The following is a 26,290-nucleotide window of genomic DNA, read 5'->3' on the forward strand; positions in this document are numbered from 1 at the left end:
TGCTAAATGGTCAGGTAACCTAATTGAGGGGTTAGATACCTTGCCTCAAGGGGAGATTATTTTGCTTCTGCAACATATACAGGATTCTGCTAACTTTATGGTGGAAGCCATAAAACAGATAGGCTTGCTTAATGCACGCACTACAGCTATGGCAGTGTCTGCACGCAGGAGTTTATGGCTACGTCAGTGGACTGCGGATGCGGACTCCAGGAAAGGCGTGGAAGGCCTGCCTTTCACAGGTGAGGCCTTATTTGGAGATTAACTAGACAAATGGATCTCAAGGCTACTGTGGGTAAGTTCACATACCTACCTTCTGCAGCTCCCCCAGCTAGGAAGGCCTATTCAGGATCCAACTTACAGTCCTTTCGGACGGCCAAGTTTAGGGGCAAGACCAGAGGTTCCTCTGCCATCGCTAGAGGTGCTAGAGGTAAACCACAGAAACCAGCTACTGCCATTTCACAGGAACAGAGTTCAGGCTGTGCTTCCTCAAAACCTTCCACATGACGACGGACCGCGATGCCTGGAAGACTGTCAAGTGGGAGCCCGGCTAAAAATTTTCAGGCACATCTGGGCAAGATCGTGCCAGGATCCCTTGGTCATAGACTTTATATCCCAGGGCTACAGACTGGAGTTCCAGGAGCTCCCACCTCACAGATTCTTCAAATCAGGCTTACCATTCAAAAACTGTTACAGACCCAGGTCATTGTTCCAGTTCCACCTCATCTACAAAACAAGGGTTACTATTCCAGCTTGTTTGCAGTACTGAAGCCGGACGGTTTGGTAAGACCGATTCTGAATCTCAAGTCGTTGAACCCGTAATTTCAAGTGTTCAAATTCAAGATGGAGTCTCTGAGAGCAATGATCTCAGGTCTGGAGGAGGAGGAATTCCTAGTGTCTCTGGATATCAAGGATGCGTACCTTCACATTCCGATCTGGCCACCTCATGAGGCTTATCTACGGTTTGCACTGCAGGACTGCCACTACCAGTTCCAGGCCCTGCCATTTGGTCTCTCCACGGCACCGAGGGTGTTCACCAAAGTGATGGCAGAGATGATGTTACTACTCCGCAAACAAGGAGTGAACATAATTCCGTACCTGGACGATCTTCTGATAAAGGCACCGTCCAACCGGAGAGGTTGTTGGGCAACATTGCTCTCTCAACCAGACTACTCCTGGATCACAGGTGGATTCTGAACATACCAAAATCCCACCTAGACCCAATGCAGAGGCTTCCTTTCCTGGGAATGATACTGGACACAGAGTCTCAGAAAGTAATCCTTCCCTTGGAAAAGGCAATGGTAATCCAGTCAATGGTTCGGGCTGTCCTGAAGCCAACCCAGACCTCGATGCATCTCTGCATGCACCTTCTTGGGAAAATGGTGACCTCTTACGAGGCGATTCAGTACGGAAAGTTTCATGCGAAGCCCTTCCAGCTGGATCTGTTGGACAAATGGTCCGGATCGCCTCTTCACATGCACCAGAGGATTCACCTGTCTCCAAAAGCCAGGAACTCCCTCCTGTGGTGGTTACAAACTTCTCACCTAGTCGAGGGTTGGAGGTTTGGGATTCAGAATTGGATTCTGCTAACCACAGACGCAAGCCTCAGTGGTTGGGGCACAGTCACCCAGAGGGTGCAGTTTCAGTGAAGATGGTCAAGTTGATTGGAAAGACAACTTCCTGACATCCTGGAACTCAGGGATATCTACAACGCCCTTCTGCAGGCCTCTTCTCTTCAGAATCAGGCCATTCAGGTCCAGTCGGACAATGTGATAGCAGTGACGTACATAAACCGACAGGGCGGAACGAAAATCAGAGCTGCAATGTCAGAGGTGTCAAGAATTCTCCTCTGGGCAGAAAAACACGCCGTGGCGTTGTCGGCGGTCTTCTTTCCGGGAGTAGACAACTGGGAAGCAGACTTTCTCAGCAGACACGATCTGCACCCGGGGGAATGAGGCCTTCACCTGGAGGTGTTCCGGTGGTTGACACATCGTTGGGGATATCCACAAATCAACATGATGGCCTCTCGACTCAACAAGAAGCTCAAGCGGTATTGTTCCAGGTCGAGAGACCCGCAGGCAGTGGCGGTAGATGCCCTGACAACTCCGTGGGTCTACCAGCTGGTGTACGTGTTTCCCTCCAATTCCTCTGATCCCAAGAATTATAAAAAGGATAAAAAGTGAAAGGGTTCAAGCAATCCTCATTGCTCCGGACTGGCCATGAAGGGCCTGGTATGCGGATCTTCTCGAGATGCTGCTTGAAGATCCGTGGGCTCTACCTCTTCGCGAGGATCTTCTGCAGCAGGGCACGTTCGTCTATCAAGACTTACCGCAGCTACCTTTAATGGCATGGAAGCTGAGCAGCTGATTCTAGCCAGGAGAGGGATTCCTGACAAGGTCATCCCAACTATGATCCAAGCCGGAAAGGGGTAACGTCTAAACATTACCACCGTATCTGGAAGAAATATGTCTCTTGGTGTGAGAACAGACAATATTCTGCGGTGGAATTTTATCTGTGACGTTTCCTGCTTTTTCTGCAGTCGGGAGTGGATGTGGGCCTACCTCTAGGCTCCATAAAAGTCCAGATTTCGGCCTTGTCTGTTTTATTTCAGAAACAATTGGCTTCCCTCCTTGAGGTCCAGACGTTCTTAAAAGGTGTTCTGTACATCCAACCTCCCTTGTGCCTCCCACGGCACCATGGGATCTCAATTTGGTGCTGCAATTCCTCCAATCAGACTGGTTTGAACCTTTACAGTAGATTGACGTGAAGTACCTTACTTGGAAGACCGTCACACTGTTGGCCTTGGCTTCAGCAAGACGTGTGTCGGAGTTGGGGTCGTTGTCTTACAAGAGCCCCTACCTAATTTTCCATGAAGACGGAGCTGAACTCAGGACTCGTCGGCAATTTCTTCCTAAGGTGGTGTCCGCGTTTCACATAAACCAACCTATTGTGGTTCTGGTTGATACGGACACATCTGTGACTTCAAAGCTTGTCACAGGAAATCCGACTTGCTGTTTGTTCTCTATGACCCCAATAAAATTGGGTGTCCTGCTTCAAAGCAGTCGATTGCACGCTGGACCAGGCTCACTATCCAGCATGCTTATTCCACGACAGGCTTGCCGGTTCCAAAATCTGTACAGGCCCATTTTACTAGGTCGGTGGGTTCTTCTTGGGCGGCTGCCAGGGGTGTCTTTGGTACTTCCCCATGGTACTAAATATATTCCCAGTATCCCCTAGGACGTAAGAGAAAATAGGATTTTAATTACCTACCGGTAAATCCTTTTCTCGTAGTCCGTAGGGGATACTGGGCGCCCGCCCGGTGTTTCGTTCTTCCTGCACTGTTACTTGGTTAAGTAATGTTGTTTGGTTCAGCTGTTGCTATTCCTGTTTACAAGTTTTGGTTAGCATGGCTTTCCTCTTGCTACGGTTGTGCTGGTTCGAATTCTCATCACTTTCCTTTTCTATATCCTTCTCTCAAAGTATGTCCGTCTCCTCAGGCACAGTCTCCTAGACTGAGTCTGGTAGGAGGGGCATAGAGGGAGGAGCCAACACACCTACAGATGGGTCCACGTTTATCTTGACCTTTAATAGGATTAACTGAGACTGGCCAGTCGGACTTAATCCCCTGCTGTATTATTCTCTGTATTGTATTGCAGCTGAGAACAATAGATGAAGGGTTTATGCTAATAAGTTCTGTTGTGCCTAGGCGCAGAAAACTAGTCAAGATAACCATGGACCCATCTGTAATCAAACTTCTATAGTGCCCATGACTCCTAGTGGACCCGTCTATACCCCATGGTACTAAATGAATTCCCAGTATCCCCTACGGACTACGAGAAAAGGATTTACCGGTATGTAATTAAAATCCTATCTATCTATCTATCTATCTATCTATCTATCTATCTATCTATCTATCATATACACACACAAACATATATGTGAATGCTGTGATTTTCTTCCAGGTGTGTACATTAGTAAGACCACATATATACGCCAGGGAGAACAGTCTCTGGATGGATTTTATCGGGCTTGGCACCAAGTGGAATATTTTAGGTATATTTTTTGTTTCTTGCTATTCCTTCAATAAAAATTTCAGTTCATTATGAATAGTGATTTTAGAATTTCTCCTTTTACTAGCATATTATATATGTAGTAGAATGGCACTAAATGTTTGTTTTCTTTTCTACCTTTCCTCCAAACAAATCTTTTGTAAAATATTTACTATAGGTATATGAGATTTTTTCCTGATGGACAACTTATTATGCTCACCACACCAGAAGAGCCCTATACAATTGTACCTCGTCTAAGGACAAAAAATGCAAGGTAGACTCTTATATATTATATATTATTTATTTATTTATTTATTATTATCCTTTATATAGCGCCACAAGGGATCCTCAGCGCCCAGTTACAGAGTACATAAACAAATAAACAAAACAAGAAACCGTTTATATAACATAGCTGCATCAGCAGAAAACACTGATGTAAGTATCAGGGTGGCAAAAAACCAAGGGATTGGTGCCGTCAGAGGGAGTATGAAGATGGTGCAAGTAAGAACAAAGGCACATGAGGGAAGAGGGTCCTGCTCGTGAGAGCTTACATTCTAAAGGAGAGGGCCAGGCAGACAGGGTGACACAGATGGGGTATACATATCCCTTTTATGCTCCATAAATATTTTGCGTGTGAGACAAAGATATAAAGTATACCTTAGTCAAAGAATGTTTCTTAAAGGAGTTTAGAGTGAGGCAATAGTAGAATCAGATTTGTTTTTAGTTTTGAGTCTGAAACATTCCCCAAAAGTATTTTTTGGCTAAGGTAAAATAATATCTATGAACAACCTAACAGTTTGCAGGAAACAAGTTATAACAAATCTACTGTTAAGAACAACAATTTACACTATGGCAGTGGTTCCTAAACTTCCTCTGTTCATGACGGGATCCGGTCTCTAGGTCAACAGGGTCTCTAGGTCGACAGGTCAAAGGGTCGACATGAGTTTTTCATGATTTTATTCTTTTTTTGAACCTTTTCATACTTAATGATCCACGTGGATTACGATTGGGCCGATAATCTGTGCCAAGCGAAGCGAGGCACCTTGCCCTTGGCTCGCCATGCGATGGGACACGGCGCACTAATTGGGGTTCCCGGTCACTCTACGAAGAAAACGACACCAAAAAAACATTAAAAACTCATGTCGACCTTTTGACCTGTCGACCTAAAGACCCTGTCGACCTAGTTATTGTCGACCAATAGTGGTCAACCTAGTCACTATCTACCTTCCATACCACACCCGTTCATGGCACCCTCTGGCTCTCAATATCTGGAAAAAAAACCTTCCCAAAATTCAGGCGCTGATAAGTACACATCAATTATATGTTAATTAAATGTCAATAGCTGCAGTAAAGGATAGTGGACACCCACTGAGCTGTTACTACGGAAAGAAGAAATATAAAACAAATGAAGGTACTGCACTCTTAAGGGGGGGTACACACAAAGAGATCCGTTCTTAAATTCTAAGCAATCTGACTAGATTGCTTAGAAATTGAGCACGGATCTCTCCATGTGTAGGGTGCTGGCGACAGCGATGCGCAGTCCTATTGCCGGCTCTTGATTTGGATTTGGCATGCATGCCAAATCTAGCGAGATCGCTCATTTCACCGCTGGATGAAATGAGCGGCCGCCCCTTACCCCTCGCTCAATTGAGTGCTAAGCGGGGGGAGAGATGTGTGCTGAGCGGTCTGTGCTAGATCGCTCAGCACACCTCTCCGTGTGTACAGGGCTTTAGGTCCTGATTTAGTGTCTGACTCAGACCTGATCGTAGATATGCGTAAAAACGCACATCTACAATCAAAATTTCTGACATGCGGGGGGACGCCCAGCACAGGGCTAATCTGCCCTTCGTGTCAAGGCCTGACCCCCCCCACCACCCCCACCGCCCCTATAGCGAAAGCGTCGCATGGAGGCGATACTTTTGCACCGGGCAAGTCGCTCCATGCCTATTATTCATCAGAGCACAAGTTATATTACCTAACAAAATAAAAAGCATAGTAAATACTTAAACACTTTAGAGATTGCAACTACCCAAAAAGGAACACATACACGAGGGATAGTAATACGTAACTAATAAATCAATAGATAACATGCAGATCCACACCTGAGCATGGTCAGCAGCCACCACCCCCAACAGGGTATAGTTGTATTTTTTTTTCTTTTTTATTGCTCCAAAAATGAATTTGCTAAAAAGAAAAAAGAAAAATGTCTTTGACGCTTGCATTCATCGCTTTTGTATGCAATTACATTGCTCTTTTTTTTTTTTTTTTACACCTAGGCATACTGAAATGGCAAGTGTTGGGTCCTTGGAAATGTGTGTGTGTGTGTATATATGTATATGTATATATATATATATATATATATATATATATAATATGTGTGTAATGTCTATAGCGAAAAGTGCCACTTGCAAATAAAATAACGCCTAAATATTATCTGGCAGTTAGAAAATTCAGACACACGTATATATTGTATAAAACAACACTCCACAATTTATATGGGCGTCAGCTGTTCCCCAAGTGTACAGGGGGGGGGGTAAGTCCCTGAAGAAAATCAATAGATATAGCTGATCAAAGGACAATATCCAATGTATATAAAAATATATATACTATTTATTATGACAACAGGAGCAATATGGCTAACCCTAGATGACCTCTATCTAAGATACGATATACATATATCTTTTATTTATATATACGTTCTGATCTCTATATATATATATATATATATAGCAGTGGACGGTTGGCGGCACTCACGGCTCGAAAAAGAGACAACTAAGGGGAATCCTGTGTTTCTTTTTCGAGCCGTGAGTGCCGCCAACCGTCCACTGCTGCATATTTGGAAAATTGTTTTACACAGTAGTGAGTGCCGCTTACTATGCTTGGAGATATATATATATATGTGTGTGTGTGTGTGTGTCAGATGTGAATATTTTTAGTCAAGATTTTTTATTCATTTATTGCTCCTGTTGTCATAATAAATTGTATATATATTTCTCTAACGTCCTAGTGGATGCTGGGGACTCCGAAAGGACCATGGGGAATAGCGGCTCCGCAGGAGACTGGGCACAAAGTAAAAGCTTTAGGACTAGCTGGTGTGCACTGGCTCCTCCCCCTATGACCCTCCTCCAAGCCTCAGTTAAGATTTTGTGCCCGAACGAGAAGGGTGCAATCTAGGTGGCTCTCCTGAGCTGCTTAGAGTAAAAGTTTAAATAGGTTTTTTTATTTTCAGTGAGACCTGCTGGCAACAGGCTCACTGCATCGAGGGACTAAGGGGAGAAGAAGCGAACTCACCTGCGTGCAGAGTGGATTGGGCTTCTTAGGCTACTGGACATTAGCTCCAGAGGGACGATCACAGGCCCAGCCATGGATGGGTCCCGGAGCCGCGCCGCCGGCCCCCTTACAGAGCCAGAAGAGTGAAGAGGTCCGGAAAATCGGCGGCAGAAGACGTCCTGTCTTCAATAAGGTAGCGCACAGCACCGCAGCTGTGCGCCATTGCTCTCAGCACACTTCACACTCCGGTCACTGAGGGTGCAGGGCGCTGGGGGGGGCGCCCTGGGACGCAATGAAAATACCTTAAATGGCTAAAAATACATCACATATAGCTCCTGGGCTATATGGATGTATTTAACCCCTGCCAGTTTTCCACAAAAAAGCGGGAGAAAGGCCGGCGAAAAAGGGGCGGAGCCTATCTCCTCTGCACACAAGCGCCATTTTTTCCTCACAGCTCCGTTGGAGGAAGGCTCCCTGACTCTCCCCTGCAGTCCTGCACTACAGAAACAGGGTAAAACAAGAGAGGGGGGCACTAAATTGGCATATTAATATATACAGCAGCTATATTAGGGAAAAACACTTATATAAGGTTATCCCTGTATATATATAGCGCTCTGGTGTGTGCTGGCAAACTCTCCCTCTGTCTCCCCAAAGGGCTAGTGGGGTCCTGTCCTCTATCAGAGCATTCCCTGTGTGTGTGCTGTGTGTCGGTACGCTGTGTCGACATGTATGAGGAGGAAAATGGTGTGGAGGCGGAGCAATTGCCTGTGTTAGTGATGTCACCCCCTAGGGAGTCGACACCTGACTGGATGGTCTTATGGAAAGAATTACGTGATAGTGTCGGCACTTTACAAAAGACTGTTGACGACATGAGACAGCCGGCAAATCAGTTAATACCTGTACAGGCGTCTCAAACACCGTCAGGGGCTATAAAACGCCCGTTACCTCAGGTCGATACAGACACTGACACGGACACTGACTCCAGTGTCGACGGTGAGGAAACAAACGTATTTTCCAGTAGGGCCACACGTTACATGATCACGGCAATGAAGGAGGTTTTGAACATTTCTGATACTACAAGTACCACAAAAAAGGGTATTATGTGGGGTGTGAAAAAACTACCCGTAGTTTTTCCTGAATCAGATGAATTAAATGAGGTGTGTGATGAAGCGTGGGTTTCCCCCGATAAAAAACTGCTAATTTCTAAAAAATTATTGGCATTATACCCTTTCCCGCCAGAGGTTAGGGCGCGTTGGGAAACACCCCCTAGCGTAGATAAGGCGCTCACACGCTTATCAAAACAAGTGGCATTACCGTCTCCTGATACGGCCGCCCTCAAGAACCAGCTGATAGGAAGCTGGAAAATATCCTTAAAAGTATATACACACATACTGGTATTATACTACGACCAGCAATCGCCTCAGCCTGGATGTGCAGTGCTGGGGTGGCTTGGTCGGATTCCCTGACTGAAAATATTGATACCCTGGACAGGGACAATATATTATTGACTATAGAGCATTTAAAGGATGCATTTCTATATATGCGAGATGCACAGAGGGATATTTGCACTCTGGCATCAAGAGTAAGTGCGATGTCCATTTCCGCCAGAAGAGGATTATGGACGCGACAGTGGTCAGGGGATGCGGATTCCAAACGGCATATGGAAGTATTGCCGTATAGAGGGGAGGAGTTATTTGGGGTCGGTCTATCGGACCTGGTGGCCACGGCAACGGCTGGAAAATCCACCTTTTTACCCCAAGTCACCTCGCAGCAGAAAAAGATACCGTCTTTTCAGGCTCAGTCCTTTCGTCCCCATAAGGGCAAGCGGGCAAAAGGCCACTCATATCTGCCCCGGGGCAGAGGAAGGGGAAAAAGACTGCAGCAGACAGCCTCTTCCCACGAACAGAAGCCCTCCCCCGCTTCTGCCAAGTCCTCAGCATGACGCTGGGGCCTTACAAGCGGACTCAGGCACGGTGGGGGCCCGTCTCAAGAATTTCAGCGCGCAGTGGGCTCACTCGCAAGTGGACCCCTGGATCCTGCAGGTAGTATCTCAGGGGTACAAATTGGAATTCGAGACGTCTCCCCCTCGCCGGTTCCTGAAGTCTGCTTTACCAACGTCTCCCCCCGACAGGGAGGCGGTATTGGAAGCCATTCACAAGCTGTATTCCCAGCAGGTGATAATCAAGGTACCCCTCCTACAATAGGGAAAGGGGTATTATTCCACGCTGTTTGTGGTACCGAAGCCGGACGGCTCGGTGAGACCCATTTTAAATCTGAAATCCTTGAACACTTACATAAAAAGGTTCAAGTTCAAGATGGAGTCACTCAGAGCAGTGATAGCGAACCTGGAAGAAGGGGACTATATGGTGTCTCTGGACATCAAGGATGCTTACCTCCATGTCCCAATTTGCCCTTCTCACCAAGGGTACCTCAGGTTTGTGGTACAGAACTGTCACTATCAGTTTCAGACGCTGCCGTTTGGATTGTCCACGGCACCCCGGGTCTTTACCAAGGTAATGGCCGAAATGATGATTCTTCTTCGAAGAAAAGGCGTCTTAATTATCCCTTACTTGGACGATCTCCTGATAAGGGCAAGGTCCAGAGAACAGTTAGAGGTCGGAGTAGCACTATCTCAAGTAGTACTACGACAGCACGGATGGATTCTAAATATTCCAAAATCGCAGCTGATTCCGACGACACGTCTGCTGTTCCTAGGGATGATTCTGGACACAGTACAGAAAAAGGTGTTTCTCCCGGAGGAGAAAGCCAAGGAGTTATCCGACCTAGTCAGGAACCTCCTAAGACCAGGCCAAGTGTCAGTACATCAATGCACAAGGGTCCTGGGAAAGATGGTGGCTTCTTAAGAAGCGATTCCATTCGGCAGATTCCACGCAAGAACTTTTCAGTGGGATCTGCTGGACAAATGGTCCGGATCGCATCTTCAAATGCATCAGCGGATAACCCTGTCTCCAAGGACAAGGGTGTCTCTCCTGTGGTGGTTACAGAGTGCTCATCTCCTAGAGGGCCGCAGATTCGGCATTCAGGATTGGGTCCTGGTGACCACGGATGCCAGCCTGAGAGGCTGGGGAGCAGTCACACAGGGAAGAAATTTCCAGGGCTTGTGGTCAAGCATGGAAACGTCACTTCACATAAATATCCTGGAACTAAGGGCCATTTACAATGCCCTAAGTCAGGCAAGACCTCTGCTTCAGGGTCAGCCGGTGTTGATCCAGTCGGACAACATCACGGCAGTCGCCCACGTAAACAGACAGGGCGGCACAAGAAGCAGGAGGGCAATGATGGAAGTGGCAAGGATTCTTCGCTGGGCGGAAAAATCATGTGATAGCACTGTCAGCAGTGTTCATTCCGGGAGTGGACAACTGGGAAGCAGACTTCCTCAGCAGACACGATCTTCACCCGGGGGAGTGGGGACTTCACCCAGAAGTCTTCCACATGATTGTGAACCGTTGGGAAAAACCAAAGGTGGACATGATGGCGTCCCGCCTCAACAAAAAACTGGACAGATATTGCGCCAGGTCAAGGGACCCTCAGGCAATAGCTGTGGACGCTCTGGTAACACCGTGGGTGTACCAGTCAGTGTATGTGTTCCCTCCTCTTCCTCTCATACCAAAAGTACTGAGAATCATAAGAAGGAGAAGAGTAAAGACTATACTCGTGGCTCCGGATTGGCCAAGAAGGACTTGGTACCCGGAAATTCAAGAGATGCTCACGGAAGACCCGTGGCCTCTACCTCTAAGAAAGGACCTGCTCCAGCAGGGACCATGTCTGTTCCAAGACTTACCGCGGCTGCGTTTGACGGCATGGCGGTTGAACGCCGGATCCTGAAGGAAAAAGGCATTCCGGATGAAGTCATCCCTACCCTGATCAAAGCCAGGAAGGATGTAACCATACAACATTATCACCGTATTTGGCGTAAATATGTTGCGTGGTGCGAGGCCAGGAAGGCCCCTACAGAGGAATTTCAACTGGGTCGTTTTCTGCATTTCCTGCAAACAGGACTGTCTATGGGCCTCAAATTAGGGTCCATTAAGGTTCAAATTTCGGCCCTGTCAATATTCTTCCAAAAAGAACTGGCTTCTGTTCCTGAAGTTCAGACGTTTGTCAAGGGAGTACTGCATATACAGCCTCCTTTTGTGCCTCCAGTGGCACCTTGGGATCTCAATGTAGTTTTGGGATTCCTAAAATCACATTGGTTTGAACCACTCACCACTGTGGACTTAAAATATCTCACATGGAAAGTGGTAATGCTGTTAGCCCTGGCTTCAGCCAGGCGTGTCTCAGAATTGGCGGCTTTATCCTATAAAGGCCCTTACCTAATTTTTCATACGGACAGGGCAGAATTGAGGACTCGTCCTCAATTTCTTCCTAAGGTGGTTTCAGCATTTCACTTAAACCAGCCTATTGTGGTGCCTGCGGCTACTAGGGACTTGGAGGATTCCAAGTTGCTGGACGTAGTCAGGGCCCTGAAAATATATGTTTCCAGGACGACTGGAGTCAGAAAATCTGATTCGCTGTTTATCCTGTATGCACCCAACAAGCTGGGTGCTCCTGCTTCTAAGCAGACGATTGCTCGTTGGATTTGTAGTACAATTCAGCTTGCACATTCTGTGGCAGGCCTGCCACAGCCAAAATCTGTAAAAGCCCATTCCACACGGAAAGTGGGCTCATCTTGGGCGGCTGCCCGAGGAGTCTTGGCTTTACAACTTTGCCGAGCAGCTACTTGGTCAGGGGCAAACACGTTTGTAAAATTCTACAAATTTGATACCCTGGCTGAGGAGGACCTGGAGTTCTCTCATTCGGTGCTGCAGAGTCATCCGCACTCTCCCGCCCGTTTGGGAGCTTTGGTATAATCCCCATGGTCCTTTCGGAGTCCCCAGCATCCACTAGGACGTTAGAGAAAATAAGAATTTACTTACCGATAATTCTATTTCTCATAGTCCGTAGTGGATGCTGGGCGCCCATCCCAAGTGCGGATTGTCTGCATTACTTGTACATAGTTATTGTTACAAAAATCGGGTTATTGTTGTTGTGAGCCATCTTTTCAGAGGCTCCTTCTGTTATCATGCTGTTAACTGGGTTCAGATCACAAGTTGTACGGTGTGATTGGTGTGGCTGGTATGAGTCTTACCCGGGATTCAAAATCCTTCCTTATTGTGTACGCTCGTCCGGGCACAGTATCCTAACTGAGGCTTGGAGGAGGGTCATAGGGGGAGGAGCCAGTGCACACCAGCTAGTCCTAAAGCTTTTACTTTGTGCCCAGTCTCCTGCGGAGCCGCTATTCCCCATGGTCCTTTCGGAGTCCCCAGCATCCACTATGGACTATGAGAAATAGAATTATCGGTAAGTAAATTCTTATTTTTTACATACATTGGGTAATGTCCTTTTATCAGCTATATCTAATGTAAACACCATTGGTCGCTTAGAACCACTCCATTTTTATATATATATATATATATATATATATATATATATATATATATATATATATATATATATATATATATATATATATATATATAACAGCAGCAATGGAGTGGCACTCGTGGGACTTCAGTCAGACAACAAAGGACACAGCGGTCACAAGTTAGGTGAAATCTAAGATTTCACCTAACTTGTGACCGCTGTGTCCTTTGTTGTCTGACTGAAGTCCCACGAGTGCCACTCCATTGCTGCTGTTGTATATGGTCCTTTGATCACTTGAGGAGGCACCGGGGCAGTTATACTTATATTTGAGAGTGCCGGTCCCTACATCATATATTATATATATATATATATATATATATATATATATATATATATATATATATATATATATATAACTTGACCGTACAGCTGGGTACACACTGAACGATATGTTTCCGATCCGATACCGAAATCACTCAATTCGGCGAATATCAGGCAGTGTGTATGACTGATATGCGGGTACCCACGGTTGCTAGCAACATCGTCCAGTTGGTTGGCTGCGCAATAAACCTGATGATATCGCTAGCGACACCATGCATGCTAATGAAGGACGTACAGTGATTGTTACGTCCTTCATTAACATCACTCATTGTGTACCCAGGTTCCGATATGTTGGGCCGACATATTGGCTTGATACAGATCGTTCCAGTGTGTACCCAGCTTAAGAACAGTGTCAGAAAATGTAATCCCTTGTCACTATAAGCACACATCTGTATAACCAGTGCTTGTGGTTTATATTTCATAGAACTGATGCAATGTTGCTTGGCCATTATCGTCTATCTCAAGATACAGACAACCAAACCAAAGTTTTTGCAGTTATAACCAACAAGAAGGATGAGGTATGTGTCACTCTGATGGGTTTCCCATGTACAGTATTTTTTATTTGCAAGGAAGTAGCACTGAGCTACAGATGTGTCCTCATACGTCTAGCGTCCGTATGCCGCACTGCACAAGATGCCTAGCTCGAGTGATCCACCAGGTCCCATGCAACTCTGCTTGTGACTGTCGTCTTTGTTTGCTGAAACGGAGTCTTCATCGCAATGCGTTATGACTAGTACACCCTGTCAGGGCCGCCGTCAAGGGATTGGAGTCCCCGGCCCTGAGAGAACAAGTTTCCCGCACCTGGCTAACAGCAGCAGCATATTCTCAGGGCCGAACGGGACGGTATCCCAGGGGCAACTACATTGCAGCTGGTGCATACTAGCTGCATCGCACTGCAACTAACACGTATTTTTGGCTGACACTAGCAGTCTCTCATAGGACCTGGCGCTATTGTGATGTATGAGGACACATCTGTATAGGAGCCATTGGTCTGCAAGAAAACAAAGTGGCTACTTAACAAAATAAGGGGTCTGTTTACTAAGCCTTGGATGGAGATAAAGTACCAGCCAGTCAGCTCCTAACTGCCATGTTACAGGCTATGTTTGAAAAATGAGCTGGTTGGTTGGTACTTTATCTCCATCCAAGGCTTAGTATATAGACCCCTTTGCCTCACAATGTTCCCCTTTCTTCCACATAATTATAGTCTTGGTCATATTTCCTCTACTTTTTAAAAATATTTGGTGTACTTTTTTTCCAAGTGTTTTGGTTTTTCGAATCAGTAATACAAAGATCTACCTAATGCTGGGTACACACCTACAGATATATCTGCAGATCAATTGATCTGCGGATATAGCTAAAGCCAGATCGGGCAGTGTGCTGTGCATACACCCTGCCCGATCCATTGGGGACTGACGTCATGAACTGGGCGGGCATTTACACACGCCCGCCCAGTTCAGCTGTCAGTCACTGCCGGCTGCTGCAGCTTGTGTACGGGCGGTCGGCTAACCTCCCGTACACACACACCGAAGTGGCAATATATTTAACGATATATTGGCCATCGGCTGTGCAGCAGGGCCGTCGCGATATGTCCGTAAACGACGGTGTTCCCAGACATAACGCTTGTACACGCTGGCCGACGGACCCGCGCTATATTGACCAGTGTGTACGCACCTTAAGGTAACCTGTTTTTCTCTGACGTCCTAAGTGGATGCTGGGACTCCGTAAGGACCATGGGGAATAGCGGCTCCGCAGGAGACTGGGCACAACTAAAAGAAAGCTTTAGACTACTGGTGTGCACTGGCTCCTCCCACTATGACCCTCCTCCAGACTTCAGTTAGAATCTTGTGCCCGGCTGAGCTGGATGCACACTAGGGGCTCTCCTGAGCTCCTAGAAAGAAAGTATATTTTAGGTTTTTTATTTTACAGTGAGATCTGCTGGCAACAGACTCACTGCAGCGAGGGACTAAGGGGAGAAGAAGCGAACCTACCTAACTGGTGGTAGCTTGGGCTTCTTAGGCTACTGGACACCATTAGCTCCAGAGGGATCGACCACAGGACCCGACCTCGCTGTTTGGTCCCGGAGCCGCGCCGCCGGCCCCCTTACAGAGCCAGAAGCAAGAAGTGTTCCTGAAAATCGGCGGCAGAAGACTTCTGTCTTCAACAAGGTAGCGCACAGCACTGCAGCTGTGCGCCATTGCTCCTCATGCACACCTCACACTCCGGTCACTGATGGGTGCAGGGCGCTGGGGGGGGCGCCCTGAGGGCAATATAAGACACCTTGGCTGGCAAATCTACACCATATATAGTCAGGAAGGCTATATAGGTGTAAAAATACCCCTGCCAGAATTCCAGAAAAAGCGGGAGAAGTCCGTCGGAAAAGGGGCGGGGCCATCTCCCTCAGCACACTGGCGCCATTTTTCCCTCACAGCTCCGCTGGAAGGACGCTCCCTGGCTCTCCCCTGCAGTGTCAAGCTACATAAGGGTAAAAAAGAGAGGGGGGGCACTAAATTTAGGCGCAGTATATGTAATATAAGCAGCTATAAGGGAAAAACACTAATTTATAGTGGGATCCCTGTGTTATATAGCGCTCTGGTGTGTGCTGGCATACTCTCTCTCTGTCTCCCCAAAGGGCTTTGTGGGGTCCTGTCCTCTGTCAGAGCATTCCCTGTGTGTATGTGGTGTGTCGGTACGGCTGTGTCGACATGTTTGATGAGGAGGCTTATGTGGAGGCGGAACGGATGCCGATAAATGTGATGTCACCCCCTGCGGGGTCGACACCTGAGTGGATGGTGCTGTGGAAGGAATTACGCGACAGTGTCGACTCCTTGCATAAAAGGTTTGACGACATACCAAATGTGGGACAGCCGGCTTCTCAGCCTGTGCCTGCCCAGGCGTGTCAAAAGCCATCAGGGGCTCTAAAACGCCCGCTACCTCAGATGGCAGACACAGATGTCGACACGGATACTGACTCCAGTGTCGACGACGATGAGACTAATGTAACTTCCAATAGGGCCACACGCTACATGATTGAGGCAATGAAAAATGTGTTACACGTTTCTGATGTTACCCCGGGTACCACAAAAAAGGGTATTATGTTTGGAGAGAAAAAACAACCAGTGGTTTTTCCTCCATCTGAAGAATTGAATGAAGTGTGTGAAGAAGCGTGGGCTTCCCCTGATAAGAAACTGGTAATTTCTAAGAGGTTACTAATGGCGTACCCTTTCCCGCCAGAGGATAGGTCACGTTGGGAAACATCCCCTAGGGTGGATAAAGCGCTCACACGCTTGTCAAAGAAGGTGGCACTACCGTCTCCGGATACGGCCGCCCTGAAGGAATCTGCTGATAGAAAGCAGGAGGCTATCCTGAAGTCTATATATACACACACAGGTGTTATACTGAGACCAGCTATTGCTTCAGCATGGATGTGCAGTGCTGCAGCTGCGTGGTCAGATTCCCTGTCGGAAAATATTGATACCCTAGACAGGGACACTATATTGCTAACCGTAGAGCATATTAAAGACGCACTCTTCTACATGAGGGATGCATAGAGGGATATTTGCCGGCTGGCATCTAAAATAAGTGCAATGTCCATTTCTGCCAGGAGAGGGTTATGGACTCGGCAGTGGACAGGAGATGCAGATTCTAACAGGCACATGGAAGTTTTGCCTTATAAGGGTGAGGAGTTTAAAATACAATTCCAATTTGCAAAAGTGCGCACCCTCTGAGGTATATAACAGTCCACAGTCTTAATATCCAGTTAGTTTCTGGTGAATGTTCTGTAATTCTCTCACTTTTTCCTTAGGAGCCAAACGGACAACCTCTTCGTCCCTCCAAAATAAACCAGGAAAAAGGAATATAGTGAAGTACAGTTTTTTATTTTTATATTTAGCAGCTAAAATTCATAGAATAAATTCATAAAATAAACTCCACCAACATTAGTGGGGTAGTTCTGCGTACCAGAATGAGTGGGGCGACCAGTGAAGGCTACCCTGAAGCGCTTAAGAGTACACAGGTACCTCCCGGGAAAGCAGCACCGTATTCCCTCTGGCTCCAGGCTTCCTGGATGCTTCCACGGATTCCTTGGTTGCTGCAGTCTGTCCCCCAAAACACCAACGCGTTTCTGCTCACAAGGGAGCCTTTCTCAAGGTGTCAGATTCTCTGTCGGAAAATATTGATACCCTAGACAGGGACACTATATTGCTAACCGTAGAGCATATTAAAGACGCACTCTTCTACATGAGGGATGCACAGAGGGATATTTGCCGGCTGGCATCTAAAATAAGTGCAATGTCCATTTCTGCCAGGAGAGGGTTATGGACTCGGCAGTGGACAGGAGATGCAGATTCTAACAGGCACATGGAAGTTTTGCCTTATAAGGGTGAGGAGTTGTTCGAGGATGGTCTCTCGTACCTCGTTTCCACAGCAACGGCTGGGAAGTCTACATTTTTACCCCATGTTCCCTCACAGCCAAAGAAAGCACCGTATTATCAGGTACAGTCCTTTCGGCCCAATAAGGGCAAGCGGGTTAGGGGCGCGTCCTTTCTGCCCAGAGGCAGAGGTAGGGGAAAGAAGCTGCAGCATACAGCCAGTTCCCAGGAGCAAAAGTCCTCCCCTGCTTCCTCTAAGTCCACAGCATGACGCTGGGGCTCCACAGGCGGAGCCAGGTACGGTGGGGGCCCGTCTCAAGAATTTCAGCAATCAGTGGGCTCGCTCACGGGTGGATCCCTGGATCTTTCAAGTAGTATCTCAGGGGTACAAGCTGGAATTCTAGACGTCTCCCCCCCCCCCCCCCCCCCCCGCCGTTTCCTCAAATCTGCCTTACCAACAACTCCCTCAGGCAGGGAGGCAGTGTTACAGGCAATTCACAAGCTGTATTCACAACAGGTGATAGTAAAGGTGCCCCTACTTCAACAAGGACGGGGTTACTATTCCACAATGTTTGTGGTACCGAAACCGGACGGTTCGGTGAAACCCATTTTAAATTTGAAATCCTTGAACACGTATATAAAAAAATTCAAGATGGAATCGCTCAGGGCGGTTATTGCAAGCCTGGACGAGGGGGATTACATGGTATCACTGGACATCAAGGATGCTTACCTGCATGTCCCCATTTACCATCCTCACCAGGAGTACCTCAGATTTGTGGTACAGGATTGTCATTACCAATTCCAGACGTTGCCGTTCGGTCTATCCACGGCTCCGAGGGTCTTTACCAAGGTAATGGCCGAAATGATGATACTCCTTCGAAAGAAGGGAGTTTTAATTATCCCGTACTTGGACGATCTCCTGATAAAGGCGAGGTCCAGGGAGCAGTTGTTGGTCGGGGTAGCACTATCTCGGGAGGTGCTACAACAGCACGGCTGGATTCTAAATATTCCAAAGTCACAGCTGATCCCTACGACACGTCTACTGTTCCTGGGGATGGTTCTGGACACAGAACAGAAAAAAGTGTTTCTCCCGGAGGAGAAGGCCAAGGAGCTGTCATCTCTAGTCAGAGGCCTCCTAAAACCAAAACAGGTGTCGGTGCATCACTGCACGCGGATCCTGGGAAAGATGGTAGCTTCCTACGAAGCAATTCCATACGGCAGGTTCCATGCAAGAACCTTTCAGTGGGACCTGTTGGACAAGTGGTCCGGATCGCATCTTCAGATGCATCGGCTGATAACCCTGTCTCCAAGGACCAGGGTGTCTCTGCTGTGGTGGCTGCAGAGTGCTCATCTTCAAGAGGGCCGCAGATTCGGCATACAGGACTGGGTCCTGGTGACCACGGATGCCAGCCTTCGAGGCTGGGGGGCAGTCACACAGGGAAGAAACTTCCAAGGACTATGGTCAAGTCAGGAGACTTCCCTGCACATAAATATTCTGGAACTGAGGGCCATTTACAATGCCCTAAGTCAGGCAAAACCACTGCTTCAAAACCAGCCGGTATTGATCCAGTCAGACAACATCACGGCGGTCGCCCATGTAAACCGACAGGGCGGCACGAGAAGCAGGACGGCGATGGCAGAAGCCACAAGGATTCTCCGACGGGCGGAAAATTACGTGTTAGCACTGTCAGCAGTGTTCATTCCGGGAGTGGACAACTGGGAAGCAGACTTCCTCAGCAGGCACGACCTCCACCCGGGAGAGTGGGGACTTCATCCAGAAGTCTTCCAACTGATTGTAAACCGTTGGGAAAGGCCACTGGTGGACATGATGGCGTCCCGCCTAAACAAAAAGCTAGAAAAGTATTGCGCCAGGTCAAGAGACCCGCAGGCGATAGCTGTGGACGCTCTAGTGACACCGTGGGTGTACCGGTCGGTTTATGTGTTCCCTCCTCTTCCTCTCATACCAAAGGTACTGAGGATAATAAGGAGAAGAGGAGTAAGAACTATACTCATTGTTCCGGATTGGCCAAGAAGAGCTTGGTACCCGGAACTTCAAGAAATGATCTCAGAGGAACCATGGCCTCTGCCGCTCAGACAGGACCTGCTGCAGCAGGGGCCCTGTCTGTTCCAAGACTTACCGTGGCTGCGTTTGACGGCATGGCGGTTGAACACCGGATCCTGAAGGAAAAGGGCATTCCGGAGGAAGTCATTCCTACGCTGATTAAAGCTAGGAAAGAAGTAACTGCAAACCATTATCACCGCATATGGCGAAAATATGTTGCGTGGTGTGAGGCCAGGAAGGCCCCAACGGAAGAATTTCAGCTGGGCCGTTTCCTGCACTTTCTACAGTCAGGGGTGACTATGGGCCTAAAATTGGGTTCCATTAAGGTCCAGATTTCGGCTCTATCGATTTTCTTCCAGAGAGAACTGGCTTCACTACCTGAAGTTCAAACTTTTGTTAAGGGAGTGTTGCATATTCAGCCCCCTTTTGTGCATCCAGTGGCACCTTGGGATCTCAATGTGGTGTTGGATTTCTTAAAGTCACATTGGTTTGAGCTACTTAAAACCGTGGAATTGAAATATCTCACGTGGAAAGTGGTCATGTTGTTGGCCTTGGCTTCGGCCAGGCGTGTATCAGAATTGGCGGCTTTGTCATGTAATAGCCCTTATCTGATTTTCCATATGGATAGGGCAGAATTGAGGACTCGTCCCCAATTTCTCCCTAAGGTGGTATCAGCCTTTCATCTGAACCAACCTATCGTGGTGCCTGCGGCTACTAAAGACTTGGAGGCTTTCAAGTCGTTGGATGTAGTCAGGGCCCTGAAAATTTATGTTTCCAGGACAGCTGGAGTCAGAAAGACTGACTCGCTAATTATCCTGTATGCACCCAACAAGTTGGGTGCACCTGCTTCAAAGCAGACTATTGCTCGCTGGATCTGTAGTACGATTCAGCTTGCACATTCTGCGGCTGGACTGCCGCATCCTAAATCGGTGAAAGCCCATTCCACGAGGAAGGTGGGCTCTTCTTGGGCGGCTGCCCGAGGGGTCTCGGCTCTACAACTTTGCCGAGCAGCTACTTGGTCGGGGTCAAACACATTTGCTAAATTCTACAAGTTTGACACCCTGGCTGAGGAGGACCTAGAGTTTGCCCATTCGGTGCTGCAGAGTCATCCGCGCTCTCCGGCCCGTTTGGGAGCTTTGGTATAATCCCCATGGTCCTTACGGAGTCCCAGCATCCACTTAGGACGTCAGAGAAAATAAGAATTTACTCACCGGTAATTCTATTTCTCGTAGTCCGTAGTGGATGCTGGGCGCCCATCCCAAGTGCGGATTGTCTGCAATACTTGTATATAGTTATTGTTTAACTAAAGGGTTATTGTTGAGCCATCTGTTGAGAGGCTCAGTTGTTATCATACTGTTAACTGGGTATTGTATCACGAGTTATACGGTGTGATTGGTGTGGCTGGTATGAGTCTTACCCGGGATTCAAAATCCTTCCTTATTGTGTCAGCTCTTCCGGGCACAGTATCCTATCTGAAGTCTGGAGGAGGGTCATAGTGGGAGGAGCCAGTGCACACCAGTAGTCTAAAGCTTTCTTTTAGTTGTGCCCAGTCTCCTGCGGAGCCGCTATTCCCCATGGTCCTTACGGAGTCCCAGCATCCACTACGGACTACGAGAAATAGAATTACCGGTGAGTAAATTCTTATTTTCTCTAACGTCCTAGGAGATACTGGGATGGTATTAGTACCATTTGGTATAGATCGGGTCCATTGGAGCCTGCACTTTAAGAAACGTTCAGTGTGTGCTGGCTCCTCCCCTCTATGCCCCTCCTGCAGACTCAGTTTAGAAAAATGTGCCCAAGGAGCCGGGTGCATTCTCTGGAGCTCCAGAGTGTTTTCTTCAGAAATCTGTTTTAGTTTTTTATTTTCAGTCAGCACTGGCTGGCACCATTCTTCCTCCGTCGTGGGATTTAGGGGAAGGACCGAACCAACCTTTAATAGAGTTAATGGTCTGGATCCCCGGCGACAGGACAAAGCTCCTGAGGTGCTGTTTCGCATGCCCCTGGCTGTGCGTGCAGGCCGACAGCATGTCACCACCCCTAACAGATGCGCGCACGCCGACAGCATGCCACCAACCCTAACAGATGCTAGTGCGGTGAGTAGACACACCGGGGCCCCAGTTAGCGGGTCCCCGGTGACAGTGACGGTATAAGGGCGCAGTGGTCACGTGGCTCCGGGCTGCGGTGCCCGCTGCGGGCACCCTCACTGGCGCTGGTACAGAAAGGGGTTTTAACCCCGTTTCCTGCGTTTTGGGACACAAATGCCAGTATAATTCCACACAAGGGACCACACGCCATTACGGGGGCGGGGCTTCCCAGAGAGCGGGAAGAGTGGCTCAGAGGTGCCATTTCATGCTGCCTTAGACTACAGGCTGCCAGCAGGAAAGCGCTGCGCCTCCAGGGATCCTCCAAAGTCAAACAGTGGCAGCTGCTCAATCATTCCTGGAGATAATTATATATCCGGTTCTAGAAAGGGGGAGGGGTCACAAACAAACAGCAGACAGAGAGGGGGTGGGGGTGATTTCCCCCCCCCCACTGGTATCCCCCCAGCACACTAAAAATTATCTGTAACCATATCTGAACCTATCTGGTAATTAAATTTCTTTTTCATCCACTAGGGGTCACTGGAGTACTCTTGGGATATGGACGGCTTCCACCGGAAGAAGGCACTGAATAAATTAATTTTTGAGACTACTCCTCCCCTCCATATCCTCGAGCACTTCAGTGTTTTTTCTGTGCTCGACACAGTTAGAAGGCATAGTGGAGCTCGTCCACAAAGTATTGGAATTTTTTCTAAGTTTTTTTTTTTTTTTCCTTTCAAGGATTTCCACGTCCTTTCCCCCCTTCTAACAGGCGTGGGTCAGGGACAGTGGAAGCGGCTGAGAACAGCCGTGAGTGTCGGACCTCTCTGTAAAGAGCTCCCTCACTCCACCTGCAGGCTGCCTGCAAAAAGCTGGACGGAGCTTGGATGAGAAGCCCCGTCATAGACTTTTGTTACGGTCCAGGTATGTTGGGTAGGGGCGGTCAGCTTATGCTGCCGCCCCACTGTTGGGGATTGTATTGGGCATGTTTCACTCACTAACGACCGCTGCCCGGAGCGCGTGTGCATAGGCCGCTTCACGGCTCTATGCAGCGCGCTCTCACTCTCCGCCGCTCCCAGCATCTTAAGTTACCTAGCAGACCGCTGCTCCCTGCGCCGCAGCAGCCGATATGTTCCCCGCTGCCTGGCTACACAGGAGGCCACTCCACTCTATGCTGTGTGTGGCGGGCCGGGAGCGCGTGTGCATAGGCCGCTCCACGGCTCTATGCAGTACGCTCTCTGCTCCCGCTGACCGCCCGCAGCAGCCGAGGAGTTCCCCGCTGCCTTGGCATACAGGTACAGGCCGCTCACACGGCCCTATGCAAAGTTCCGCAGGCCCCGACCCGGTGCTGTACACGGAGGTCGTGGGGGTGGGGGGAGACATTAGCAGTATTGGCAGTGTTAAGCTTTGTAGAAAAACTTGGTACTTAACATGTTTACTGTTCTCCTGTCTGTTCCAGGATTCCTATATTACATCTCGGCTTAAGAGTGGTACTAGGGGAATTTGGGGGTCAGTTTTCTTATTGCTGGCAGGCACTGCACTTGCCTGATATATACAAGGAACTTTGGTGTTATTACTGAGTCGTGCAGACTGTCTGTGTGTAGTTTGTATTGTCTGTCTTTATAATGAGTAAGACACCAGCAAAATCTAAGAAACATTTTTCATGTCATGTCTGTAAGAGTGTGTTGCCTGATGGATCCACCACATGTACAGCATGTGTTGTTAATACAGCCACAAATACGATTTCCACAGAAGTAAAGCCAGCATCTCTGGACCCTCCATGGGCTTTACTTGCAGATGTATTAGTTGGTTTACAATCAGAGCTGGCCGCCTCTCGTGAAGAAAGAGAGGCGGCAAGATCTGAGTTTAAAATGAGACCATTTGAGTTACCAGGGGAGTCTCAATCTGGTCAGAGGTCCACCTTGAGTGGAAAAGATAAGTTTCCTTTTCCTAATAATTTTCCAGTCTCTGGGATACTAGACCTCACTGAACATGAGTATGAGGAGGGCGAAATAGACCAACAGTCAGATAGTGACGATTTTGACAGCCCAGGTATTGATAATCTCATCAGAGCAGTACGTCAGTCGCTGGAGTTTACGGAAACTGAGGAGCCCCTGACGAATGATGAGGTAGTCTTTACTAAACGACAGAGATCTCCGATGTGTTTCCCTATTTCGGAATCTCTTAATAAAATGTTACTGGAAACACGGAAGAATCCGGATAAACGGTTTTCTATACCTCGTAGATTTAAATCGAGTTACCCGTTTCCAGAGTCCATGACAGCTACATGGGAGAACCCACCATCGGTGGATTCATCCGTATCTAAACTTACAAGGAAGTTAACCATACCAGTACCAACTGCTACTACGCTTAAAGACCCTGCAGATCGTAAAATAGAGGCTATGCTAAGGTCCATGTATACAGCAGCTGGAGTGCTGCTGAGACCTGGGTTGGTTGGCATTTGGGTTACTAAAGCATTAATGGTATGGATAAAAGAGCTCAAGTCGGCTCTGCAAGATGACCATCTTATACTTCTCGCGGATCAAATCTGGGAAGCTGCTGAATATCTATGTACAGCTTCTACTGACGTCTGTCAGCTTACTTCTCGCCTGTCCTCATCGCTAGTCATAGTTCGACGAGCACTTTGGCTGCGTTCTTGGCAGGCGGAGACGGAGGTTAAAAAAGGTATAGAGGCATTGCCTTATGATGGCGAGAAGCTTTTCGGTCCTGAATTGGACAAATGGATTTCTGAGGTTACTGGAGGAAAGTCTGTGTTTCTTCCATCGCCTACAACTATACCTAAACGGAAATATTCTGGTCCGGCGTTCAAATCCTTTAGAACTCAGCCCTTTCGTGGGCAGGGCACAGGAGCAGTCACGCCTGGTAGAAGAGGTCGGGGACGTAGTGCCCGACAATCCAATGCACGTCGTCAAGACACTAAGACCACTAACAAACCAGTGGCATGACGGGCTCCCAGCCCATCTCGGATCTCCAATTGTGGGAGCACGCCTTCAGAGCTTTCAGGGGGCGTGGCTGCAGACGTCCACAGATGGGTGGATCCGCAATTTAGTATTAGAGGGTTACAAAATAGAGTTCGATTATCTTCCGACAGGAAGATTTTTCACGACAGGACTGCCTGTGTCGGACGACAAGAAAGCAGTTCTGCAGGTTGCCATTCAGTCTCTGCTGAATGCTGCAGTTGTAATTCCGGTCCCCGTGCAGGAACAGGGGCAGGGTTATTATTCCAGTCTGTTTCTGGTACCAAAACCAGATGGCTCAGTCAGGCCAATATTGAACCTAAAAGGTCTCAATCATTACGTCACTTACCACAGATTCAAGATGGAATCTCTCAGGTCAGTAATTGCAGGGTTAGAGCCACAGGAATTCATGATTGCACTGGATCTCAAAGATGCGTACTTACACATTCCGATTTGGCCACCTCACCAGAGTTTCTTAAGGTTTGCAATAAGGCGAGACCATTACCAGTTTCAGGCTCTGCCGTTTGGCCTCTCATCAGCGCCTCGGGTATTCACCAAGGTAATGTCCGTGATGATAGCTCATCTCAGGTCCCTAGGAGTAATAATTGTTCCGTATTTGGACGATCTACTCATAAAGGCTCCGTCTCAACAATTGCTTCTCCAGCATGCTTTGCTAACGTACAATGTACTAGTTCAGCACGGTTGGATAGTCAGTTTAAAGAAATCACATCTAATTCCGTGTCAACGACTTCAATTCCTAGGGATGATTCTCGATACAGTAAATCAAAAGGTTTACCTGCCACAACAGAAAGTACAGGTCATTCGTCATCTGGTGCAATTAGTGCTCAAGCCACGCACAGTCTCAGTACATTTGTGCATTCGCCTTTTAGGCACAATGGTGGCGGCTTTCGAAGCACTTCAGTTCGGAAGATTTCACTCACGTCCGTTTCAACTGGAGGTGTTAGCGCAATGGTCGGGATCACATCTGCAGATGCACCACAGGGTGAGATTGTCGCCACAAGTCAGGGTGTCTCTTCTCTGGTGGTTAAAAATACACAATCTATCTGCAGGGAGACGATTCGGCGTCGTGAATTGGATAATTCTGTCAACAGACGCAAGTCTCAGAGGTTGGGGAGCTGTAGTTCAGAGTTATCGGCTCCAGGGCCTCTGGGCAGATCACGAAAGATCGCTATCCATAAATGTTCTGGAACTCAGGGCGATTTACAATGCTCTAAGACAAGCAGTGTACATGTTTCGTTTTCAGACTGTTCAGGTGCAGTCAGACAATGCGACGGCAGTCGCATACATAAACAAACAAGGAGGAACGAGAAGCCGCATGGCAATGCGGGAAGTAGCTCGGATCCTCAGATGGGCCGAATATCACCAGGTGATATTGTCGGCAGTGTTCATTCCGGGAGTGGACAACTGGGAGGCAGATTTTCTCAGTCGTCGGGATTTTCATCCAGGAGAGTGGGCATTAAATCCAGAAGTGTTTCAGATGTTGATCCAGAGGTGGGGTTACCCTCAGGTGGATCTGATGGCATCCCGCCACAATCATCAGGTGTCACGATATGTGTCCAGAACAAGAGATCCAAGGGCAGTGGCGGTGGATGCTCTCACAGCCGCGTGGCCGTACAGCCTCGTGTATCTGTTTCCACCGTTTCCGCTGCTCCCGCTGTTGCTA

At 48.0% G+C, this 26,290-nt stretch overlaps 1 protein-coding gene across 1 annotated transcript in view; it reads left to right on the forward strand.

Moving 5' to 3' along the window:
- FBXO9 (F-box protein 9) overlaps positions 1–26,290 on the forward strand; it is a 163,907-nt gene that overhangs the window by 125,749 nt on the left and 11,868 nt on the right. Inside the window, exons 9-11 of the mRNA XM_063916701.1 lie at positions 3,960–4,050; positions 4,225–4,320; positions 13,546–13,639. Coding sequence (XP_063772771.1) covers positions 3,960–4,050; positions 4,225–4,320; positions 13,546–13,639 — 281 coding nt within the window. The remainder of the gene's footprint in view (positions 1–3,959; positions 4,051–4,224; positions 4,321–13,545; positions 13,640–26,290) is intronic.

This window comes from Pseudophryne corroboree, chromosome 4 (assembly GCF_028390025.1).
Source record: "Pseudophryne corroboree isolate aPseCor3 chromosome 4, aPseCor3.hap2, whole genome shotgun sequence".
Taxonomy (NCBI): Eukaryota; Metazoa; Chordata; class Amphibia; order Anura; family Myobatrachidae; genus Pseudophryne; species Pseudophryne corroboree.